We start from the raw sequence: 16,774 nt of genomic DNA, 5'->3' as shown, positions 1-16,774 counted from the left end.
CCAATAGGAGACTCACCCAGAGACCACGTGATTCAGCCAACATGGCAGCCTCCTTGTAGGCTCGTTCCGGCGGTGCTCGTGCGTGATAGCGCGGACTGCGTGGTCTGTTTCGCGAGCTCCTTTGTTTTTTCAAGACTTATGCTTTGGCGGATTTAGTTCCGCATGGATTGCGACGGGTATGAAGAGGTTGGTGAACGTTCCCTGGAAGGCGTGCTGTACGGAAGTAATGAGATCAACGTCCAACCTGCCTTTCAAGATTACTGAAACGAAGGTTTTTTACATTCAGAGAAATGTGACAGGCCGAAGCCCTCAAATGAGAGCCGAACCCCACTTCAGGGTTTCGGTGTCTAATTTTGTATCGGTCCTAAAGAGGGGAAAGACCCTTGTACAAACACCGAAACAGTATGCACACTGTATGCACAGCTGTATGCACACCACCTCAACGAACTGAAGCTGAGAGACGTGAGCAACCTTCTGGTGACTCACTTTGGTGTGTCATGGAAAGAAAACGAAGAACTTGCGTATTTTGAGGCTGCCTTACGTCGCTGTCAAGAAAATGAGCCCATGGAAGATTGCGAAGAAGGCTGCTTATGCTGCCAGGAAAGTGTAAAGTGGGTGACGCATACTTGCAAGTTTTTTTTTTCTGCTGAAGTCACAGCACAAGCATTTTTCCATATTGTTTTGAATGTATCCTGAAACGTACTGCAGTAATAATAAAGTTTCGAGGAGAAAGCTGGGTTGAATCTAATGCTTCACTTCGATATGAGCCAAATCCAATGTTTCCATTGTTCTATAGGCCAAACTATGCACGTAAATTTTTGGCGATTAATGCTGTTCGACTGCTCTATCTGCCCCATAAAACTTGTGAGGTACTAGGTTGAAGAGCAGCGCATTCCTTTCAGACAAGAAATTATGGCCTTGTTCTAAGTTTCTGTTTTGGTGGATCTGGCTCATTTCGAAAAACCGTTTACGAAAAATTTTTTCGTAAACGGTACTAAAATGGATGTCTAATGGAGGTGTCTAATCTCCAGCGTAAATATCTCGCTGATGTCTATGGGACGTCTATGGGATGATGTCTATGGGATGCTGATGTCTATGATCAATGTTCAGTTGATTTAGTTGAAAAGTAATAAACGGTGACATACCTTGTTGGAAGCTTTAGAGAAGTCAAGGAAAATACAGTCAGCCTCTGATGCGCAGTTTAAAATAAGGTGAAGCTTGTTAGTGAAGGAGGCAAGTTGGGTATCGCATCAATATGATTTTCGAAAACCCTGCTGTGTGGGTGTGAGGAAAGAATTAGTTTCAAGAAAACAAACAAAATTTGTGAAAATTGCGTGTTCAAATAATTTGCAGCATGTACTGGTAAGCGAGATGGGACGATAATTCGCAGCTGACGTTTTAATTCCTGATTTGTATAATGGAACCACCTTCCTAATTTTCCATTGTGTGGGCAGTGTTGAGGTATCACGAGATTGCTGAAAAATCTTGGTTAAGTACAGGCAACAGTATTTTTTTAAAATTTGGCATTAATACAGTCGTAGCCAGGTGACGAATTAAATTTTAAAGCGTCAATGAGTTTAGCAATACCGGATGACTCAATATATATAGGAGGGACAACTACATAATTATATTAATGGGTGGCAGGTAGGTTAACACCTGAAGTATGCGAAGAATTCTTCACAAAGGTTTTTTGAGGATCGAAGCACATAAATTGCTCGGAATTGGATCCACTGACTCGTCTACCAAGGCAATAGATTCGTCAGTGGGTGGGTTGATAATGCGCCAGAATTTTCTAGTGTCCGATGATAGCATGGATGGTAAGATGATAGAAACTTTTCTTTTGCTTGTTTTAGTGCTGTTACATAAGTGTTAGCCGCTCATCCCAATGCGATTTACAGATAGTTTAGCGGTGCAATATCAGCGCTACATTCCGTTTTTTTTTTTGTGATATATATATATATACACATACACACCGTTCCCGTTTATTGGCAACTTTGCTTTGGATTTTATCGACTCTGGTGCGTGGAAGTGAGTTAGCGGATGTATATTACCGCGCGGGGTGTTGTACTGCGTTGCAGCATAGTGCTCTATGAAGTGGCCAGTGAAGCCTGTTTGTTTGCACCGCCTGGCATTCGAAACCTACTTCGGAATTTTTTTTTTCCTGATGACACAGGCTCTGTAGATGACGTCATGGGCTCAGGTGGGAGTTTCGGTTAATTTCTCGTGGACAGTCAGTCAACGCAAGATTTTCTGACTAATGAGCTGGTTCGTTCGGATCCCACCGGTGGCATGTGGTTTTGTCTTGTTTTTTTTTAATCTCTCACTGCTGAAAACTACAAACCTAAAAAAGACATCCCGTACGCTCCTTAGTTTCAGTAATTGTTGGTCCCCGTCATGAATCCATGCAAGGACCAGGTGTGACATGAGACGGCGACACCGCCAAATGACTAGACGAGGTCGCTATGCCATCGCATAAAATAAGGTGCATGAGGCAATTTCGCCGTGGGGGAGCAAACAATAAAAATTAAAAACAACGTAGTGCAGTCATTAGAGCAGTAGGGCATACAGCTTACCGGTGATACCCTGGCAAGTCAACAAGCCCTTGTTCAGAAGGTTTGCTGGGTAGCCATGGTCAGTGGAGTCCTGGAATGAGAAAGTCATCTGCCAAACTCAAGACCAATTGTTTCTTATGGTTTCAATAAATGTTTTTTCCTTCCTTCCTTTGCCCACCGCCAGGACAAAGCATAAGCTTCTGCTTCAGCGAAGGACAGCAGGATCGCCTTCAAGTCAGCGGGCGAGAACCAAAACTCAACGCAATCCCATACCATCGTCTCCAGCTGAGGCCTCATGACGAGCTCGGACACAGCCGCGGAGAAGCTTAAGCGGTGCATAAGGTCCCACTTGAAGCAGACGTTGATCACTTGGTCGCCAAGGGGATGGCATTAAAAAAGAGCACAACAAAACTGATGCATGAAGTTGTTTAATGACAACACTCGGTGTGAACACATGGCAACAAAACACGGAGCAGTGCACGTGCGTTCCTGCATTGGGCTACTCCAGGCGCAGCACGAATTAACAGAATATTTTTATACAGAATGCAGCACACTGACTTACGTGACGGGTAGATGAGCACCGCAGCACTATTCCTCCAATAAAACAGAGAGTTGAGCTAGTTGATGCATACTGCTGGGAAAAAAATTGGTGGTGGCTTAGCTTGGTTAAGCCTGGTAATTGCGAAGCAATACGTGCCGTACCACACTAGCTCGAGTCGTCGGTGCCTACCGCCTCGCACTGTGACGGCTCGAGCCGGGCCCCCGTTTTTACACAGATGGTGTGACGTCACTCCTAGCGCGGCGCCCCTGGTGAGAGGAGCGGGAGTTAGGCCGCCGCTCCGTGCCTACCGCCTCGCATCGCGACGGCGTGAGATGGGGCCCCGTTTTTACACAGATGGTGTGACGTCACACCAGAAGACACAATGAGCGCTGGCAGGTTTTCCATTGTGCTTTTGGAAACATTTTGCGATTTGTACTTTTGGGATTTGGTTTAGCTAGTCAACTTGGCACGGTCATGATGGATGCACCGCTACAACAGGCTGATAGAGATGAGGGTCCTGGCATGGCTCATGGGTGTTCTGTTCGGCGAGTCCGTACTTGAGAACACTGAGGCTTGCACGTGCGGCCTGGAGCTCGCCCGCTTCCACCTCGGAGTTCATAAGTGCCTCACGTGTTGTATCAGCCCTTACTCCGCTCGTGCCTCTCCCCACTTGAGAGCTCTGGCCGCACGCTTACGCGCCGCGTCCTTCGGCCAAGCTTTTACGCAACGTCGTCATTCCTCTATGCGACTGACGCGAGCTTCACATGAAAACTCCGTGACTGGCAGGGAAACGTCTGCGCTCCTCAGCAGTGAAGCACTCAAGGTGACGCCAACGCCCAACACGTACAGACTAACGACCGAAGGAAGCACCTTTGAACCGGCCCCACAGCGGTATTGCGAGGCCTCCGACAAATACCAGGTGGACACCTGGACTGTGCTCTGAAGGAGTGAAAGCGGCAGACTATGATGAAGTACAACTCTATGAATCAGGAATTCGTCTCTCGCCTTGCACAACGCTTTCAATTCGCGCTCTGCACTCCAGGCAAACGCAACGCTAAGTCAGTCCCAGCCGTGGCAGCCGTGTTTCGATTCAGGCAAAATGCAAAAAGACGTTCATGTGAAGAATCGATTGGTGGGCGAGTTGGTGCATGACTAGATGATAAAAAGCGCAAAAGGGGCAGGACGAACGAAGCACCTTGTCCGTGTGGTTTCTTCGTTCGTCCTGTCCCTTTAGCGCTTTGTATCATCTAGACATTCATGTGCTGTGTGATCAGTCGACGATTAAGATCCCCGAGGTCGAAATTTATCCACATCCTTCCACTACGGCACCTCTCTCTCTTCCTTCTTTTATACCCTCTTCCCTCACTTCCCTTACGGAGGCCTCGTTTCGATGGAGGTGAAACACTCAGCCCACGGCACCTTGTGCGCTTCGCCTCCATCGAAACGAACACGATCGCGGAGACTGCGTTTCGATGGAGGTGAAACACTCAAGGCGCCCGTGTGCTGTGCGATGCCAGTGCACTCTAGATATCCCCAGAATAAGGGAACGATCAAATCGCAAAGCAATCACAAACGGATCCATTTGCGCTGCTCCTATTGGTCGATAAGTCCGCCAGTCTGTGCCGGCCAATAGGAGCTGAGCTTTGTTACCATTTTGCAATTGTTTTGAGGTCGAAATTATTCCCGAGCCCTTCACTAAAGCACCTCTCTCTCTTTCCCCTTTCACTCCCACTTTTCTCCTTCTCTTACAACGCGGTTGAGGTGTTCCCTGAAAGTGAGACAGTGACCGCGCCTTTCATTTCCTTATAACCACTAATAACGCAAAGGTTCTCATGTGCTGTGTGATGTCAATGCACATTAAAGATAGATCCCTAGGTGGTCGAAATTTTTCCGGAGCCCTCCACTATGGCACTTTTCTCACTTCCTCCTTTCACTTCCACTTTTCTCCCACGCCAAGTGAGACAGTTGCTGCGCTTTTCATTTCCTCAAAACCATTTTTATTGCGAGAGCAATACTACACCAGGTCTAACCGCTTATCACGTGGTCCGTGGACCCCCCCATGCTCCTCGAGGAGCCGCCGCCGCGCCTAACAGAGGGTGTGACGTCAGCCTCTCCGTTGCTATGGCGACGCGTGACGTCAGCTTGCTCTCTCCTCCAACGTTACACGTGCGCACGGCACTGCCACGTCACGTTGGCCAAAGCGGGACCCTCTATACTCCGACGCCACTTGACCACCAACATCATCGGCGTGCTCTGACGGTGCTGGCATCGAAACGGAACATGTGCCTATTCTGCGCCGGGAGTGTCGAAGCCGTGAACCCAGAATGGACCGCGCGCGTCATCTGAGGAGAGCGTAGCCGCTACTCGGAGGCAGCAGGCCGGACGAATGGATTTCTGCACGTGTGCACCACTTGTCGCTTGGCGCTGTCTCGCGTTGACGCAGCTGGAGTATAGGGGGGTGAATTTCAGCCCGGCGCAGCGTCGCCAACGTGACGTGTCCGAACACAACCACCGCGCTTGTGCATGCCAAGAACATAGTAGCGTCGCCAACGTGACGTGTCCGAACACAACCACCGCGCTTGTGCATGCCAAGAACATAGTAGCATAACAGAGCCATCACACCGCAGCGATCGCCAGTTGCGCATGTGCAGTAGCGCCACATAGCTAGCATGCCGGGGCCGCCGCCGCCTGCTCTCCATCGCCTCTCTCTCTCTCTCCTCGTTGCTTTCGCAACCCTCCAGTTTTAAACAGAGCTAAACCACTGCCAATTTTTTTAACAACAGCTGCGTTATCCATCATGGCAAAATAGCCTCCTCACACGAGTGCCTCTGCATGTGTGACTCCAAACATTCACCGCTCGCCAGACGCACATGGCAGACGGGGCACTCGTGAGGCCCCTGGTCACTGCTGTGTGCGCGCAGCAGATGAGTCCACGCGTTTCCTCTCTGGGTGAAGCGCCTCCCGCACACGGAACACTGGAACGGCTTCTCGCCAGTGTGGGTCCGGAGGTGGGACTGGAGAAAGTCGGCCCGCCAGAACCTGCTCTTGCATTGGGGGCACCCGTATGGCCGCTCGCCCGTATGGCTCCGGATGTGAGCCCGGAGTGACTGCTTCGCGGCAAATGAAGCGGAGCAGTGGGGGCACTCGAAGCGTTCGGCCGCGCCATGAGCGCGAAGGTGACACGCCAAGTCAGCCCGCGCAGAGAATGCCTTGGGGCAGAGGTGGCACTTGTGAGGCTTGTGGCCCTTGTGATGCAGGACGTGGGTGCGCATAGTAGAGCTTCTGGAGAACGCTGCAGGGCACAGGTTGCATGCGAACGGTCTTTCGCCCGTGTGCACCCTTGCGTGCTCCACCAGAGATGATCTCCTCCTCAGTATTTTCTGGCACACGTCACACTGATATGGACCTTGAGTGGACGTCGACACAGGCGTTTCCTCGAGTTCGGCGGATGAGGGTACATGCTCGACTTCAGTGTGACCAGAAGTGGAATCCATGGACACTCCGGCGAAGCCAAAAAGGCAATGGCAGAAGATTTTTCTGAAGGTATATACGCTTTCTTGGAGCCGCTCCTAGGACCTGTTCTTCGTAAACACTTCGCTGTTCCACTCTTCACTCCCAAATGAACTGCTGCTCGAAGCGGTCACAGCAGGACCTCCTTTTCACACCACTTGCCGACACTGCAAGGCACACTGCACCTCGGCGGTCCCCTGAAGAGCTCTGCAAGTGGACAGGATGAAACCAAGGATCACACATTAAGTAATGCCATTGCCCCGGATACTACTGTAGCATATTTGTGGCAGAAAGAAGTTTCTGTAGCAGAATGAAGTTTCGCAACGGATGTATTCACAAAAAAAAATTAGCTAAGGTTTAGCTTCGGTTAAACCGGGCAAGTTGCGTAAGCAAGCAGCAACTGTTTTGCCCGAGGCGAACGCACATATTTATTCCCCGTTTCCCTCCCGCTTACACTCTCTTCTCTCCATATTCCAACACATGTGTCGAGAGCATGCAACTAGCAGCGCGGCAGCAGCGGTGGCTCAGCGACGGTCCTGCCGTCTGGTGGAGTGCAGCTGAAATGGTTGCTATGGCAACGGCGCTCCATCTGTTTGAACTCGGCCAAAGCCGAGAGCTACGCGACGGCTCGAAACCTGGCGCAGTATTGCTTACGCAATAAACGTTGGTTGGTTTTGGTTGAAGGGGGGGTTAAAGTCCAAAAGCGATACAGGCTACGCGGGATGCCATAGTAGAGAGCTGCACATAATTTCTACCCCCTCGGGGTCTTTAATGTGCACGAACGTCACACAATACGCATCGGCTGGGCATCAAGAATTTCGTCTTCCTAGAAATGTGACCGCGCAGCTGGGATTGAACCTGCGTCTTTCGTGTCAGCAGCTGAGCATCATAACCACTGAGCCACTGTATACACACAAATGTTGAATCTCCGAGGCGTCAAACAAACAAAACTATAGTCGGATACAACCTGTCTGCAGCGACCACCCCACTGGATTTCCTCTGTGACAAAAATTAGTATGCTGGTAAATTTGTTATTCTTACCTAAACAAGAAACTAACCACCAGATGAAATTATACGCTCAAGAATTTTGATTCATTTTACTTGTTTTACACACTCAAAGATAAAAAAAAAAGATTTTGTTTACTGTAGCGGCTGTTCAGCGGAGTAACAAAAGATGCCGCGGGCTAGCTATGGCCCATTGTTACCAACTGCTACTTTTGGACAGGATGCTAAACACACACAACGAATGCAAAGTGACCACTACCTGAGCGGTGCAAAACAAGCCAGCACACTACAGCTCAGGATCCTGCGGGCGTTACCATGACAACAGCTGAGCCGCAGCTTGGTCGCCATTAAAAAAAATGACATTTCACGCCCTGCAAGAGCAAGGTTTGAATGCGCTAGCAAGCAGTTCACCAAACAGCTGCTTGGCTGTTTTTCAAACCTCTTCCAACACCTTTTTATGGCCATCACAAACACTTTCATTCACTCTTAAATACTGCTGAACCACTGCCATCACTGTCTTGTTCACACTGCATCATTCCTTGTTGCTTTTAAGTCAAGGGGAAATTTTGGGCAGTGGCCCGGGCCAAATTTGGGTACGGTGATGGTAAGATACGGCCAGGCATTGGCCATTTTGCCTGGTCCAAGTTTAGCGCGAAGCCGATGCAACTGGGCCACTGGATGACGCGAGGTTTTATAAGGCTATCGCGCGGTAGCTTTCCATGACTTCAATGGAAGCGAAGTTCGTACATGTCATCCATCTTCTGCATCTTCTGTTCGCTCACGCCACCTAGGATGATGTCATCAAAAGTTCCGCCGCCACTGCTGCTCTGCCTTGCAGCACAGAGTATGTTCATCTCTATCCATCAAGTAGCATGGCACTATAGCCCCTTTCTGTACCATCGGGGGAAAAAGCAACAGGCCTCCCCTCACCCCACCCCCTCCAAGTTCCAACCCGTGCCACTCCGCGTAGGGGCACCACCTGACAAAGCACTATTAGAGTCGAAGCGGGCCCACTGTGCCGGTTTCATACATAACCTTGTGTAGTAAATACCATGTTCGAAAAAGAAAAACTTCTTGTAGCTATGCAGTTCCATACTCACTACCCACGAGAAATCCCTGGGTTCGAATCTGAAGAATGGTAGTTTTTTTTTGTTTGTGTGACACAGAAGGACCACACACACATTGCTCAAACCACTCAGCGCGGCCAGTAATGCCAGTGCATTGAAAATCACAGCAGCTGTGCCGAACATTCAGCAGCTGACATGTGATCAGAGAGGGTTGACGAACCATGGAGGGGGGGGGGGGGGGGGGGGAGCACGGAGGGACGTTGCATCATGCAGCCAGCTTCCACAAGCCAAACCCACTTGAAGCCATGCTCTTTCCTATGCCACGCAAGGGCCCAGACCCAGCCCGGCCAACAAAACAAGGCAGGCGCTGCCCGGGGGACAACTGTCTCCCTTTTGTGCTTTATAACTAGGCATGATGTAGGTTTCCGTAAATAAATAGATCTAGTCAGAGACTACATAGCTACAAATTAGGCCCACAGAAATGAAGATACGCCCAACTTTCCGCTTTGCTGAATTTTATAACTAGGCTTCAAAACTCTCCCTTAATGCTGCTTCCTGGGGTTCTCTTGGTCCATGGGTGACATGATGCAATAAGTTCCCGTTCCGACTGACATATATACTATACTGACTTTTTTCTTACCATATCTTTTCTCTTTTTTTTTTGGCAATCAAAGGCTAATTGCCCAAATTAACGCATACTCAGCTATGGGGTTGAGATACATGGCGGAACAATTTAAAACGTCATTTTTTATACGGGAATGTCACTTTCCCAGTGTAGTCAAACCAGTATTACAGATGCTATACAGTTCCTAAATCTTTGCTTTTGCCTTTATTTTGTTTTTTCTTTAGGTTTCCGTAAATAAATAGATCTAGTCAGAGACTACATAGCTACAAATTAGGCCCACAGAAATGAAGATACGCGCAGACTCTTTGCTTTTACCGATCACTACATATCACTCCGCCGATGGCAGAGCAGCAAGCTGCCACGGGAGTGGGTGAAAGGTTGGTCGACTGCTCCCACCGTCTGCGAGGAATTAAAAAGAAAGGTGGGAGCCGGGACGTTTAATCCGATTTAAATGAGGGAAATCAGCCGCACAGGGCAATAATTCGAAGTTTCTAAGAACGCTCGGAACGTGTAGATCAGGTTCCAGCGGTGAAAACACGAGTTCAGATTCCTCTTCAGTGCAAGTTTAAAGCGTCTTCTAAACTTCAATTTTATTCTAGATATTCGTGATTTGAGCCACGTCCCTCCATTAGGGGCATCTGTTCAGTGCAGTGTGCTTTGTCTCAGCATAGTCGCCCCATAGAAAGGATACAACAGGCTTAGCTGTATAGTGTAGTTGTAATGCTAGATCAAAAAAAAAAAAAACGAAAGCTAACAAACGTGCTACAGACCTGTTCTGCTGTGACAATGTCTCACTGCTTCTTCGAACCGCCATGTCTGGCCTGCAATCCATTATTTTTCAAGTCAGTAATTGTTGTCACGATGACTGTCCCCATTGGCACCTCAGGAGAGTCGAGGGTAGCAGCCACAGGTAACCGCCGCTGGCTGAAAGAGTTGTATAAGAGACGAGAGAGCATGAAACTATCAGATGCACTAGCAACTACAACACTCGCACAGAGAAGGCCATATATCAACAGTAAAAATTCAGCATGAAAAATTGTAGCCATGTGTGCAGGCTAGCCATATGCATAAACAGCAAAGGGAAGAGTATTGTTAAAAAAAATTCAGGGGCACTTTTTTTTTATTGAAATTGAAAATTTATTTCTCCACACACATTACAGTGGAAAAAGGGGACACTGGGCAAAAAGCTGCATAATGCAGCTTGAAGTAGCACCCAGTGCCCCATGAATACAACGACAGCAGTGTGTTTCGCGAACATCAGGCTGAAGTTGAGCTGAATATCCCCATCAAAACAAACAAAGAAAAAGGACAACAATAGTGTAACCCCGACCGCGCACACAACAGAGATGCACATAAATAATAGGAACAATAGGCAATATAATACACCAAACCTATTTACATTGATGCCACAATAGATTCAAAAATGCAAATGACAGATAATAACTGTTTCTTTGAGATGTCTTCTATACAAACATTATTTGCTGCCAATGTGTTGAGGTAATTTCCTTTGGCTCTCTAAAGTGCTGCAAGGCGAAACCCTTTCCTGGCGCACTGTTTGGCATTGACTGCGAGATAGTTTGTGCTGTACTACTGCTTTATTTGACTACACATTACAACTGCACACCTTGACTGCTTCTTTAGCTCGACTCTCTCTCTGCTTCGATGAGTTCAGTTGTATCCATGGCTCTGTTCGCACTAATGAGGTATGTAATGTGGTCACCCACGTACGCCTTACGCCCCCTGTCGGAGTGGACGATAACTATTTTATCAGTTGTCGTGTGCTCCAAAAGGGGGCGGCACACTCTGATGTCATAACCGTTTCGACCCACCGAAAAGCGTGACACCTCTGCTGACAACCTTCTGTCAACAACGAGGCATTAAAGGGAAACTGCATAGGTTTTAGAAATCAACGAGCTTAAGAGGGTCAAATGTGTGAAACTTGCAGGTAAAGCATGCGAAGTGTTTTTGGGCTAGCACTTGAAATAGTGAAGTAATCGTCAATTAAAATCCGGACGCCCTTCAAGCTTCTCCGCAGCGCACAACGCCAAGTGGGGGGCGCATGATGACGTCATCGAAGGTATCTGTACGTTTCCAATGCACAAACGCCTGCTTTGAAGAAAAAACACTAACGCCACCGAAGGGGTACCCCGTCGAGAGTTGCTTGGCAGCGCCCAAGGAGTCAGGGCAGGGTGTGGCTGACGACAGCGGTAATTTGAAATCATACCTTCCGTGACATCACGCTGAGTTTTTCTGCACTCCTCCGGTGCATTGAGGAGAAGCGCAAAATTCAATCGTCGTTTACATCACTATTTTAAATGCTAGTGCAAAAACACTTGGTATGCTTTACCTGCAGCGTATATAAATTTGAATCCTTGAATATCGCAAAATTCTCAGAAAAGTGCTGCAGTTGCCCTTTAAAGGCTTTCGCCTTAATATGGCACTCGAAGCGATTCCCAGATCAGTCTAGAGGCCCTGCAGAAGTTAATAGCGCCCTCGGTCAGCTCTCATGGCATTTGCCTGAAAACCAGGAAGCGTATGGTGCTTTTCAGAGATGGAGAACAAAGTTGGGGCAAGATCAGAAAAAAAAAGTGCACCCGCCATTGCTTGCAGCTAATGTCATCTTGTACACCGAGATGCTTCACCACCAACATTACCATCAGCAAATTAATGCCCACTCCAGTTAAACCTGTCCTGCACAAACTATAGCCGCAAACTATAACCTATATCCGCAATTTCCTAACCTCATTTCTCCGCGTTACTCTCTGCAATGTTTTGTTTTCTTTAGAATCTGTTCTCTTGCCCTAATGGACCAACAATTATCTGTTTATGCCACATGCCACATTCAAGTTCATTTTCTCTTTACCTCCATGAGAATAACATTCATTTGAGTTTGTTAACAAATACACTGTTCTGTCTCTTAATATTATTACGCTATCATTTGTCTTTCCATAGCTGACAGAGCTACACTCAATTAAATGTCAAGCTTTTTTTATTGGCCCCTAGGCTTCAACCAGACATGCAGGTATTGGTAGGTAACAACATTTTCCTTAAGGGATATTTGCAAGCTGCTGTTCATGACTTGAAAGTATCTTCCAAATGCACTCCATCGCATTCTTATTCTCTTAGTTATTTCGCTCTCGTGGTACGGATTTGCTGTCACTACCTGCCCAAGGTGGATGCTTTCCCTTACGACTTCCAAAGCTTCGCTCCCTATTGTAAAATCTTGTTCCCTTCACAAGCTGTTGAATGCTACTTTATTTGTCACCATAGTAACATTACAGGTTACTGTTGTTCTTTGAGTGTTTAGGTCCTGAATCATGCACTACATTTTCTCCTGACTTACTCAACAGGACAGGGTTGTCGACTAATTGGATGTTACCAAGGTATTTTGCAACTACCACATGAGCAAGACATAGGCTGACCAAAAGGATGCCAGTCAGTCTTTGTCATGCAGTGCCTCTACCAAAGCCCCATTGCCTTTAGGGACTGCTCTCCATGGACCTCCATTTGCTGGGCAATGCAAGAGTGCCTGTCAGGGTGTGGCTTTTTTACCAAAACAACCTGTGCACAGGTGTTGTTGATTTCTGATGAAGGGACACACCAAGGTAGCCCGGTGCACACCATGACAGGTGAGCCAGGAATGCTACAAACATGTTTCAGGGTCACAGTAAGCACTGAGGGGATGGGTTAGCAATGAGCAGAAAGTAGAGTTTTATTGGTTCAAACTACAGCACCTCAGCTATTACCATACCTCGTAGAAAGCCATCGTGCAGTGACTGTTTTTTAGGCGCTGGCACAGAACACATTTAGTAAGATGTTCAGCTACATATAATAATGAGGCTGTGAATTCACACTGTTTGAAAAAGTAGTATCCTTGAAGAAAATCAGGCAACAGCTATGTGCAGCTGAAAAGTGGTCCCCAAATGCATCCATCAAGCAGGAGGCACTTTTACATCATCATCAGCCTGACTACACCCATTGCTATACAAAGACCTCTCTCATTTCTCTCCAATTAACCCTCTCTTGTGCCAGCCGTGGCCACCTTTTCCTGGCAAACTTAATAACATCATACGCCCTCCTAACTTTCTGCCGCCCTTGCTATGTTTGCTTTTTTTTGGAATCTAGTCCGCTACCCTTAAGGACTATTGGTTATCTTGCCTTTGCATTAAATGTTCTGCCCAAGCCCATTTCTTCGTCTTGATTACAACTAGGATGTCATTAACCTGCATTTGCACCCTCACCTACTCTGCTTTCCATACCTCGCTGCTTTGTCCTCAATTTAAGTTGAACCCACTTTGTGTTAGCCTCCACGTCCCTGCCCATAGGTGAGTGCTGGTAAGAAAGAGCTATTATATACTTTTCTCGTGAGGGATATTTTTTTTTATGGTTTTATGGGGGTTTAACATCCCGAAGCGACTCAGGCTATGAGGGATGCCGTAGTGAAGGGCTCCGGAAATTCCGATCCCCAGGGGTTCTTTCACGTGCACTGACATCGCACAGTACACGGGCCTCTAGAATTTCGCCTCCATCGACATTCGGCCGTCGTTGCAGGAATATTGATAAACTGCCATTCACGATCTGAGAGTGTCTTCCAAATGCTCTCCATCCAATTCTTATAGTCATTTCACTCGCATGGTCCAGATTTGCAGTCGCTACCTGCCCTAAGTAGACATACATTCCACTTTTACATGGGACCAATCAAATCACAGCTGCACCTGAATCAAAGGGCCAAATTCTTTGGGCTCAAAATAAAACAGATTTAAATGGGCAGCCTGCCTGAAAGTAACTAACACTTCCACCAACCCGCTATACAAGGCAGCAATGAGAGTGGTCTTTAACACGTAGCACACACTATGCAACTGCCACCTTCTCAGCTGCATGGCTGAGGCAAGATGCATCTGCGAGCGACAGGGTGAATATGCTTGCCTCAGTTCCGACTCCTCCATGCCTGTGCACCAAAAGCAGCTCTAACAAACGGTTCAGTAGTAGTCTTAGAACATTGATCATTTTCTATGAGTGCTCAGAATGCCCTCATTTTCTGCGCAAAAAAAAAAATAATAATGATAACCATGCAGATATAGGAACCTTCCTTCTTAAAGCTGTTGTTTGAGTGGTCTTCATGTCTCTCTTTTATATGTCTCGTATAAGCTTTCAAGTGTCGGAAGTCGAGATAAAGTTCCTAATACTGTGACCATTAATGCGGTGATCACTCACACCTTACACGAGATGATAGCGCTAGATCTGCGAAACGCGGCATTCGCGACCCTTTGAAGCCAGCCGCGCATCTATCGCAGTAAATTGTTCAAATGGGGAGCATTTCTGATGAAAGGCCACAGATGACGGCGAACACTGCTTGCAAAAAGACTCAATCCTTGAGTGTATGCAAATGTTTACTGCATGCTCAGATACAAAGCAACACGACGTTTGAGATTCTGTTTCGCCTAGCACTGCTTTCATGCTGACGCATGCAGCTGGGCACCTTTCAAAACCAGATTTAATTTTTCGTTCCCCTTTCTAATGCAGCTGTGCAGCCCGCCACAGCACACAAACAGACATGCTCCACGACATGCTCGAAAGCAGTGGGGGCGCACAAGCTGCCAACGCCACTTTCAAGTTAACTGTAACGTAGACATACTCGCTTAGATCCCTTGAGTCTTCGCTGCTCTGTGTAATAGTTTATGATTGCAGCGCAGCAAAACTATATCGCAAGGTGCTAAATCGACATTTAGCTCTCTATATATAGACAAGACAACGCCGACGCGCCGGGAATGCCGCCGATGTCAACCGTCTAAAGAATATCTTCAGTTGCGAAACTGCCGGTTGGCTACATTCAAAATTAACCCGAAACAAGAAGCTAAAACTTGCCGACTAACGAACTATCGCGCCATCTGTGCAAGTAAATGTTCACTAATGTAACACTTCGGGCAGGTTGACGTGACATTGCAAGGAGAAACAGCGTGGTCGAAACAGGCACGGACAGTGCTCGCCTGTAATTCTCATTATTCTGTCCTACATGGTGTTCCGTCTATCCGGAGCTGTATGTCTTCGTAACAATTGCGTATGGAGCGTGGGGGAGGAAGCGGACAACGAAAACATCTCGAATAAGAAAAAAAAAGTAATGACCAACTTTGTACCGTTTGTACTCACGGTAAGTGAAACTTTGTTGCCTAGGTGACGCCACCATCCGCAGTGTCTGAGTTGCTACAGTACCGCAGCTGGTGCTATCAAAAAGCTACCGTAAATAGAGGTATCATAATTTCGTTTTGTTCAGAGACAAAACCAAGAGTACTTTTGTCGTCAGTTATATTAGAATAAATTATAAATTACGGATAAACGACATTACGGAGTGGTCTACCATAGAGGCACCTACCTTGTAGTGGTCGAACACCATATCAGATCTCAGCACTTATGCCAGCGTTACTTCCTGCCATGGAGGAAGGAAAAAGAGAGGAGAGGCCGTCACGTGACATTTTGTGAAGCCGGAAACCAGCTCGGCGCCATCTTGTCCGGGCTGACGTCATCGCATAAGTCCCGCCCTCGACTACTGCGCGCGCGTTTCAAAGCCAACGAAGGAGCGTGCTACCGCAGGGGCACAGATCCCCGCGCTGGTGGCGCTTGGCTGCTTACCGGCCGGTTTAGGGCGCCCTATGCCGGTGTTCGTCAGCGGAAAAGTTAATAAAGCGGAAATACCCGTGTGAGACAGGCGGCTACTTTCAGTTACTGCTTCGTACTGCGTCGTCTCCGCGCCGTCTCCAACTGCTCGGCCCTGGTCACAATTAGTAGCAGCCGAGAAAAATACTTATCTCAGCTCTTGCAAGCGCGGGAAGTGACCTTCGCTTTCAATTACTGCGGTGGCCCATCTCGCGGTGGCCCCCCTTTGGCAACGCCCATCCCTGGGACTCTGAAGTTGAAGGCTGCATTCGATGAAACTAGTATACTTGCTTGTTTACCTCAGCGCTCGAAATTAGCCTTCACCGGGTGAGGTGAAGGACACGCGAGAAACGTGGGCCCCTCGTCGCGCGAAACCACACGACGGCCACCGATGCCCGGGAAGGGCATTCGTGCGGTATCGAAAATCTCCTCCCTGTTCCTCAACTCTTGTAAGCACGGGAAGTGACCGTCGCTTTCAATTACTGCGGTGGGCGAAGGACAACTAAGCACACGCGAGAAACGCGGGCCCCTAGCCGCGCGAATTCCACACGAGCAGTGGTGTAGCCAGAAATTTTGTTCGAGGGGGGCACATGTTTTATTTATTTATTGGAAACGAAAATAAATGTGGAAACGAAATGTGGAAACGAAAATAAGAGTGCCCATTTATTCTTCACCGTCGCACGGCGTATGGCACTCCTTTTAATTCTAGGCACAGTTCACCCCATTATTAACAGACCTTTTTACGTCACTTTACTTTTTAATCCTTTGCATTCTCCTCAAATGAAGGTATCGCGAAAATAAAAAGTGCTTTTTTTTTTAAAGG

The 16,774-nt window shown here is 47.7% G+C and overlaps 1 protein-coding gene across 1 annotated transcript; it reads right to left on the bottom strand.

Moving 5' to 3' along the window:
- Positions 1-2,964: 2,964 nt before the first annotated feature.
- On the bottom strand, positions 2,965-15,077 carry LOC149360435 (uncharacterized). The gene is made up of 3 exons (XM_089572308.1): positions 14,936-15,077; positions 10,071-10,224; positions 2,965-6,810 (listed from the first exon to the last, which is right to left on the bottom strand). The coding sequence occupies exon 3, from the start codon at positions 6,585-6,587 to the stop codon at positions 5,889-5,891; it is 699 nt and encodes a 232-aa protein (XP_089428434.1). The 5' UTR covers positions 6,588-6,810; positions 10,071-10,224; positions 14,936-15,077; the 3' UTR covers positions 2,965-5,888.
- Positions 15,078-16,774: the final 1,697 nt, after the last annotated feature.

This window comes from Amblyomma mixtum, chromosome 2, assembly GCF_055824585.1.
Source record: "Amblyomma mixtum isolate Tamu chromosome 2, ASM5582458v1, whole genome shotgun sequence".
Taxonomy (NCBI): Eukaryota; Metazoa; Arthropoda; class Arachnida; order Ixodida; family Ixodidae; genus Amblyomma; species Amblyomma mixtum.
The sequence above is the reverse complement of the archived record's forward strand: the minus strand, read 5'-3'. Positions and strand labels throughout refer to the sequence as shown.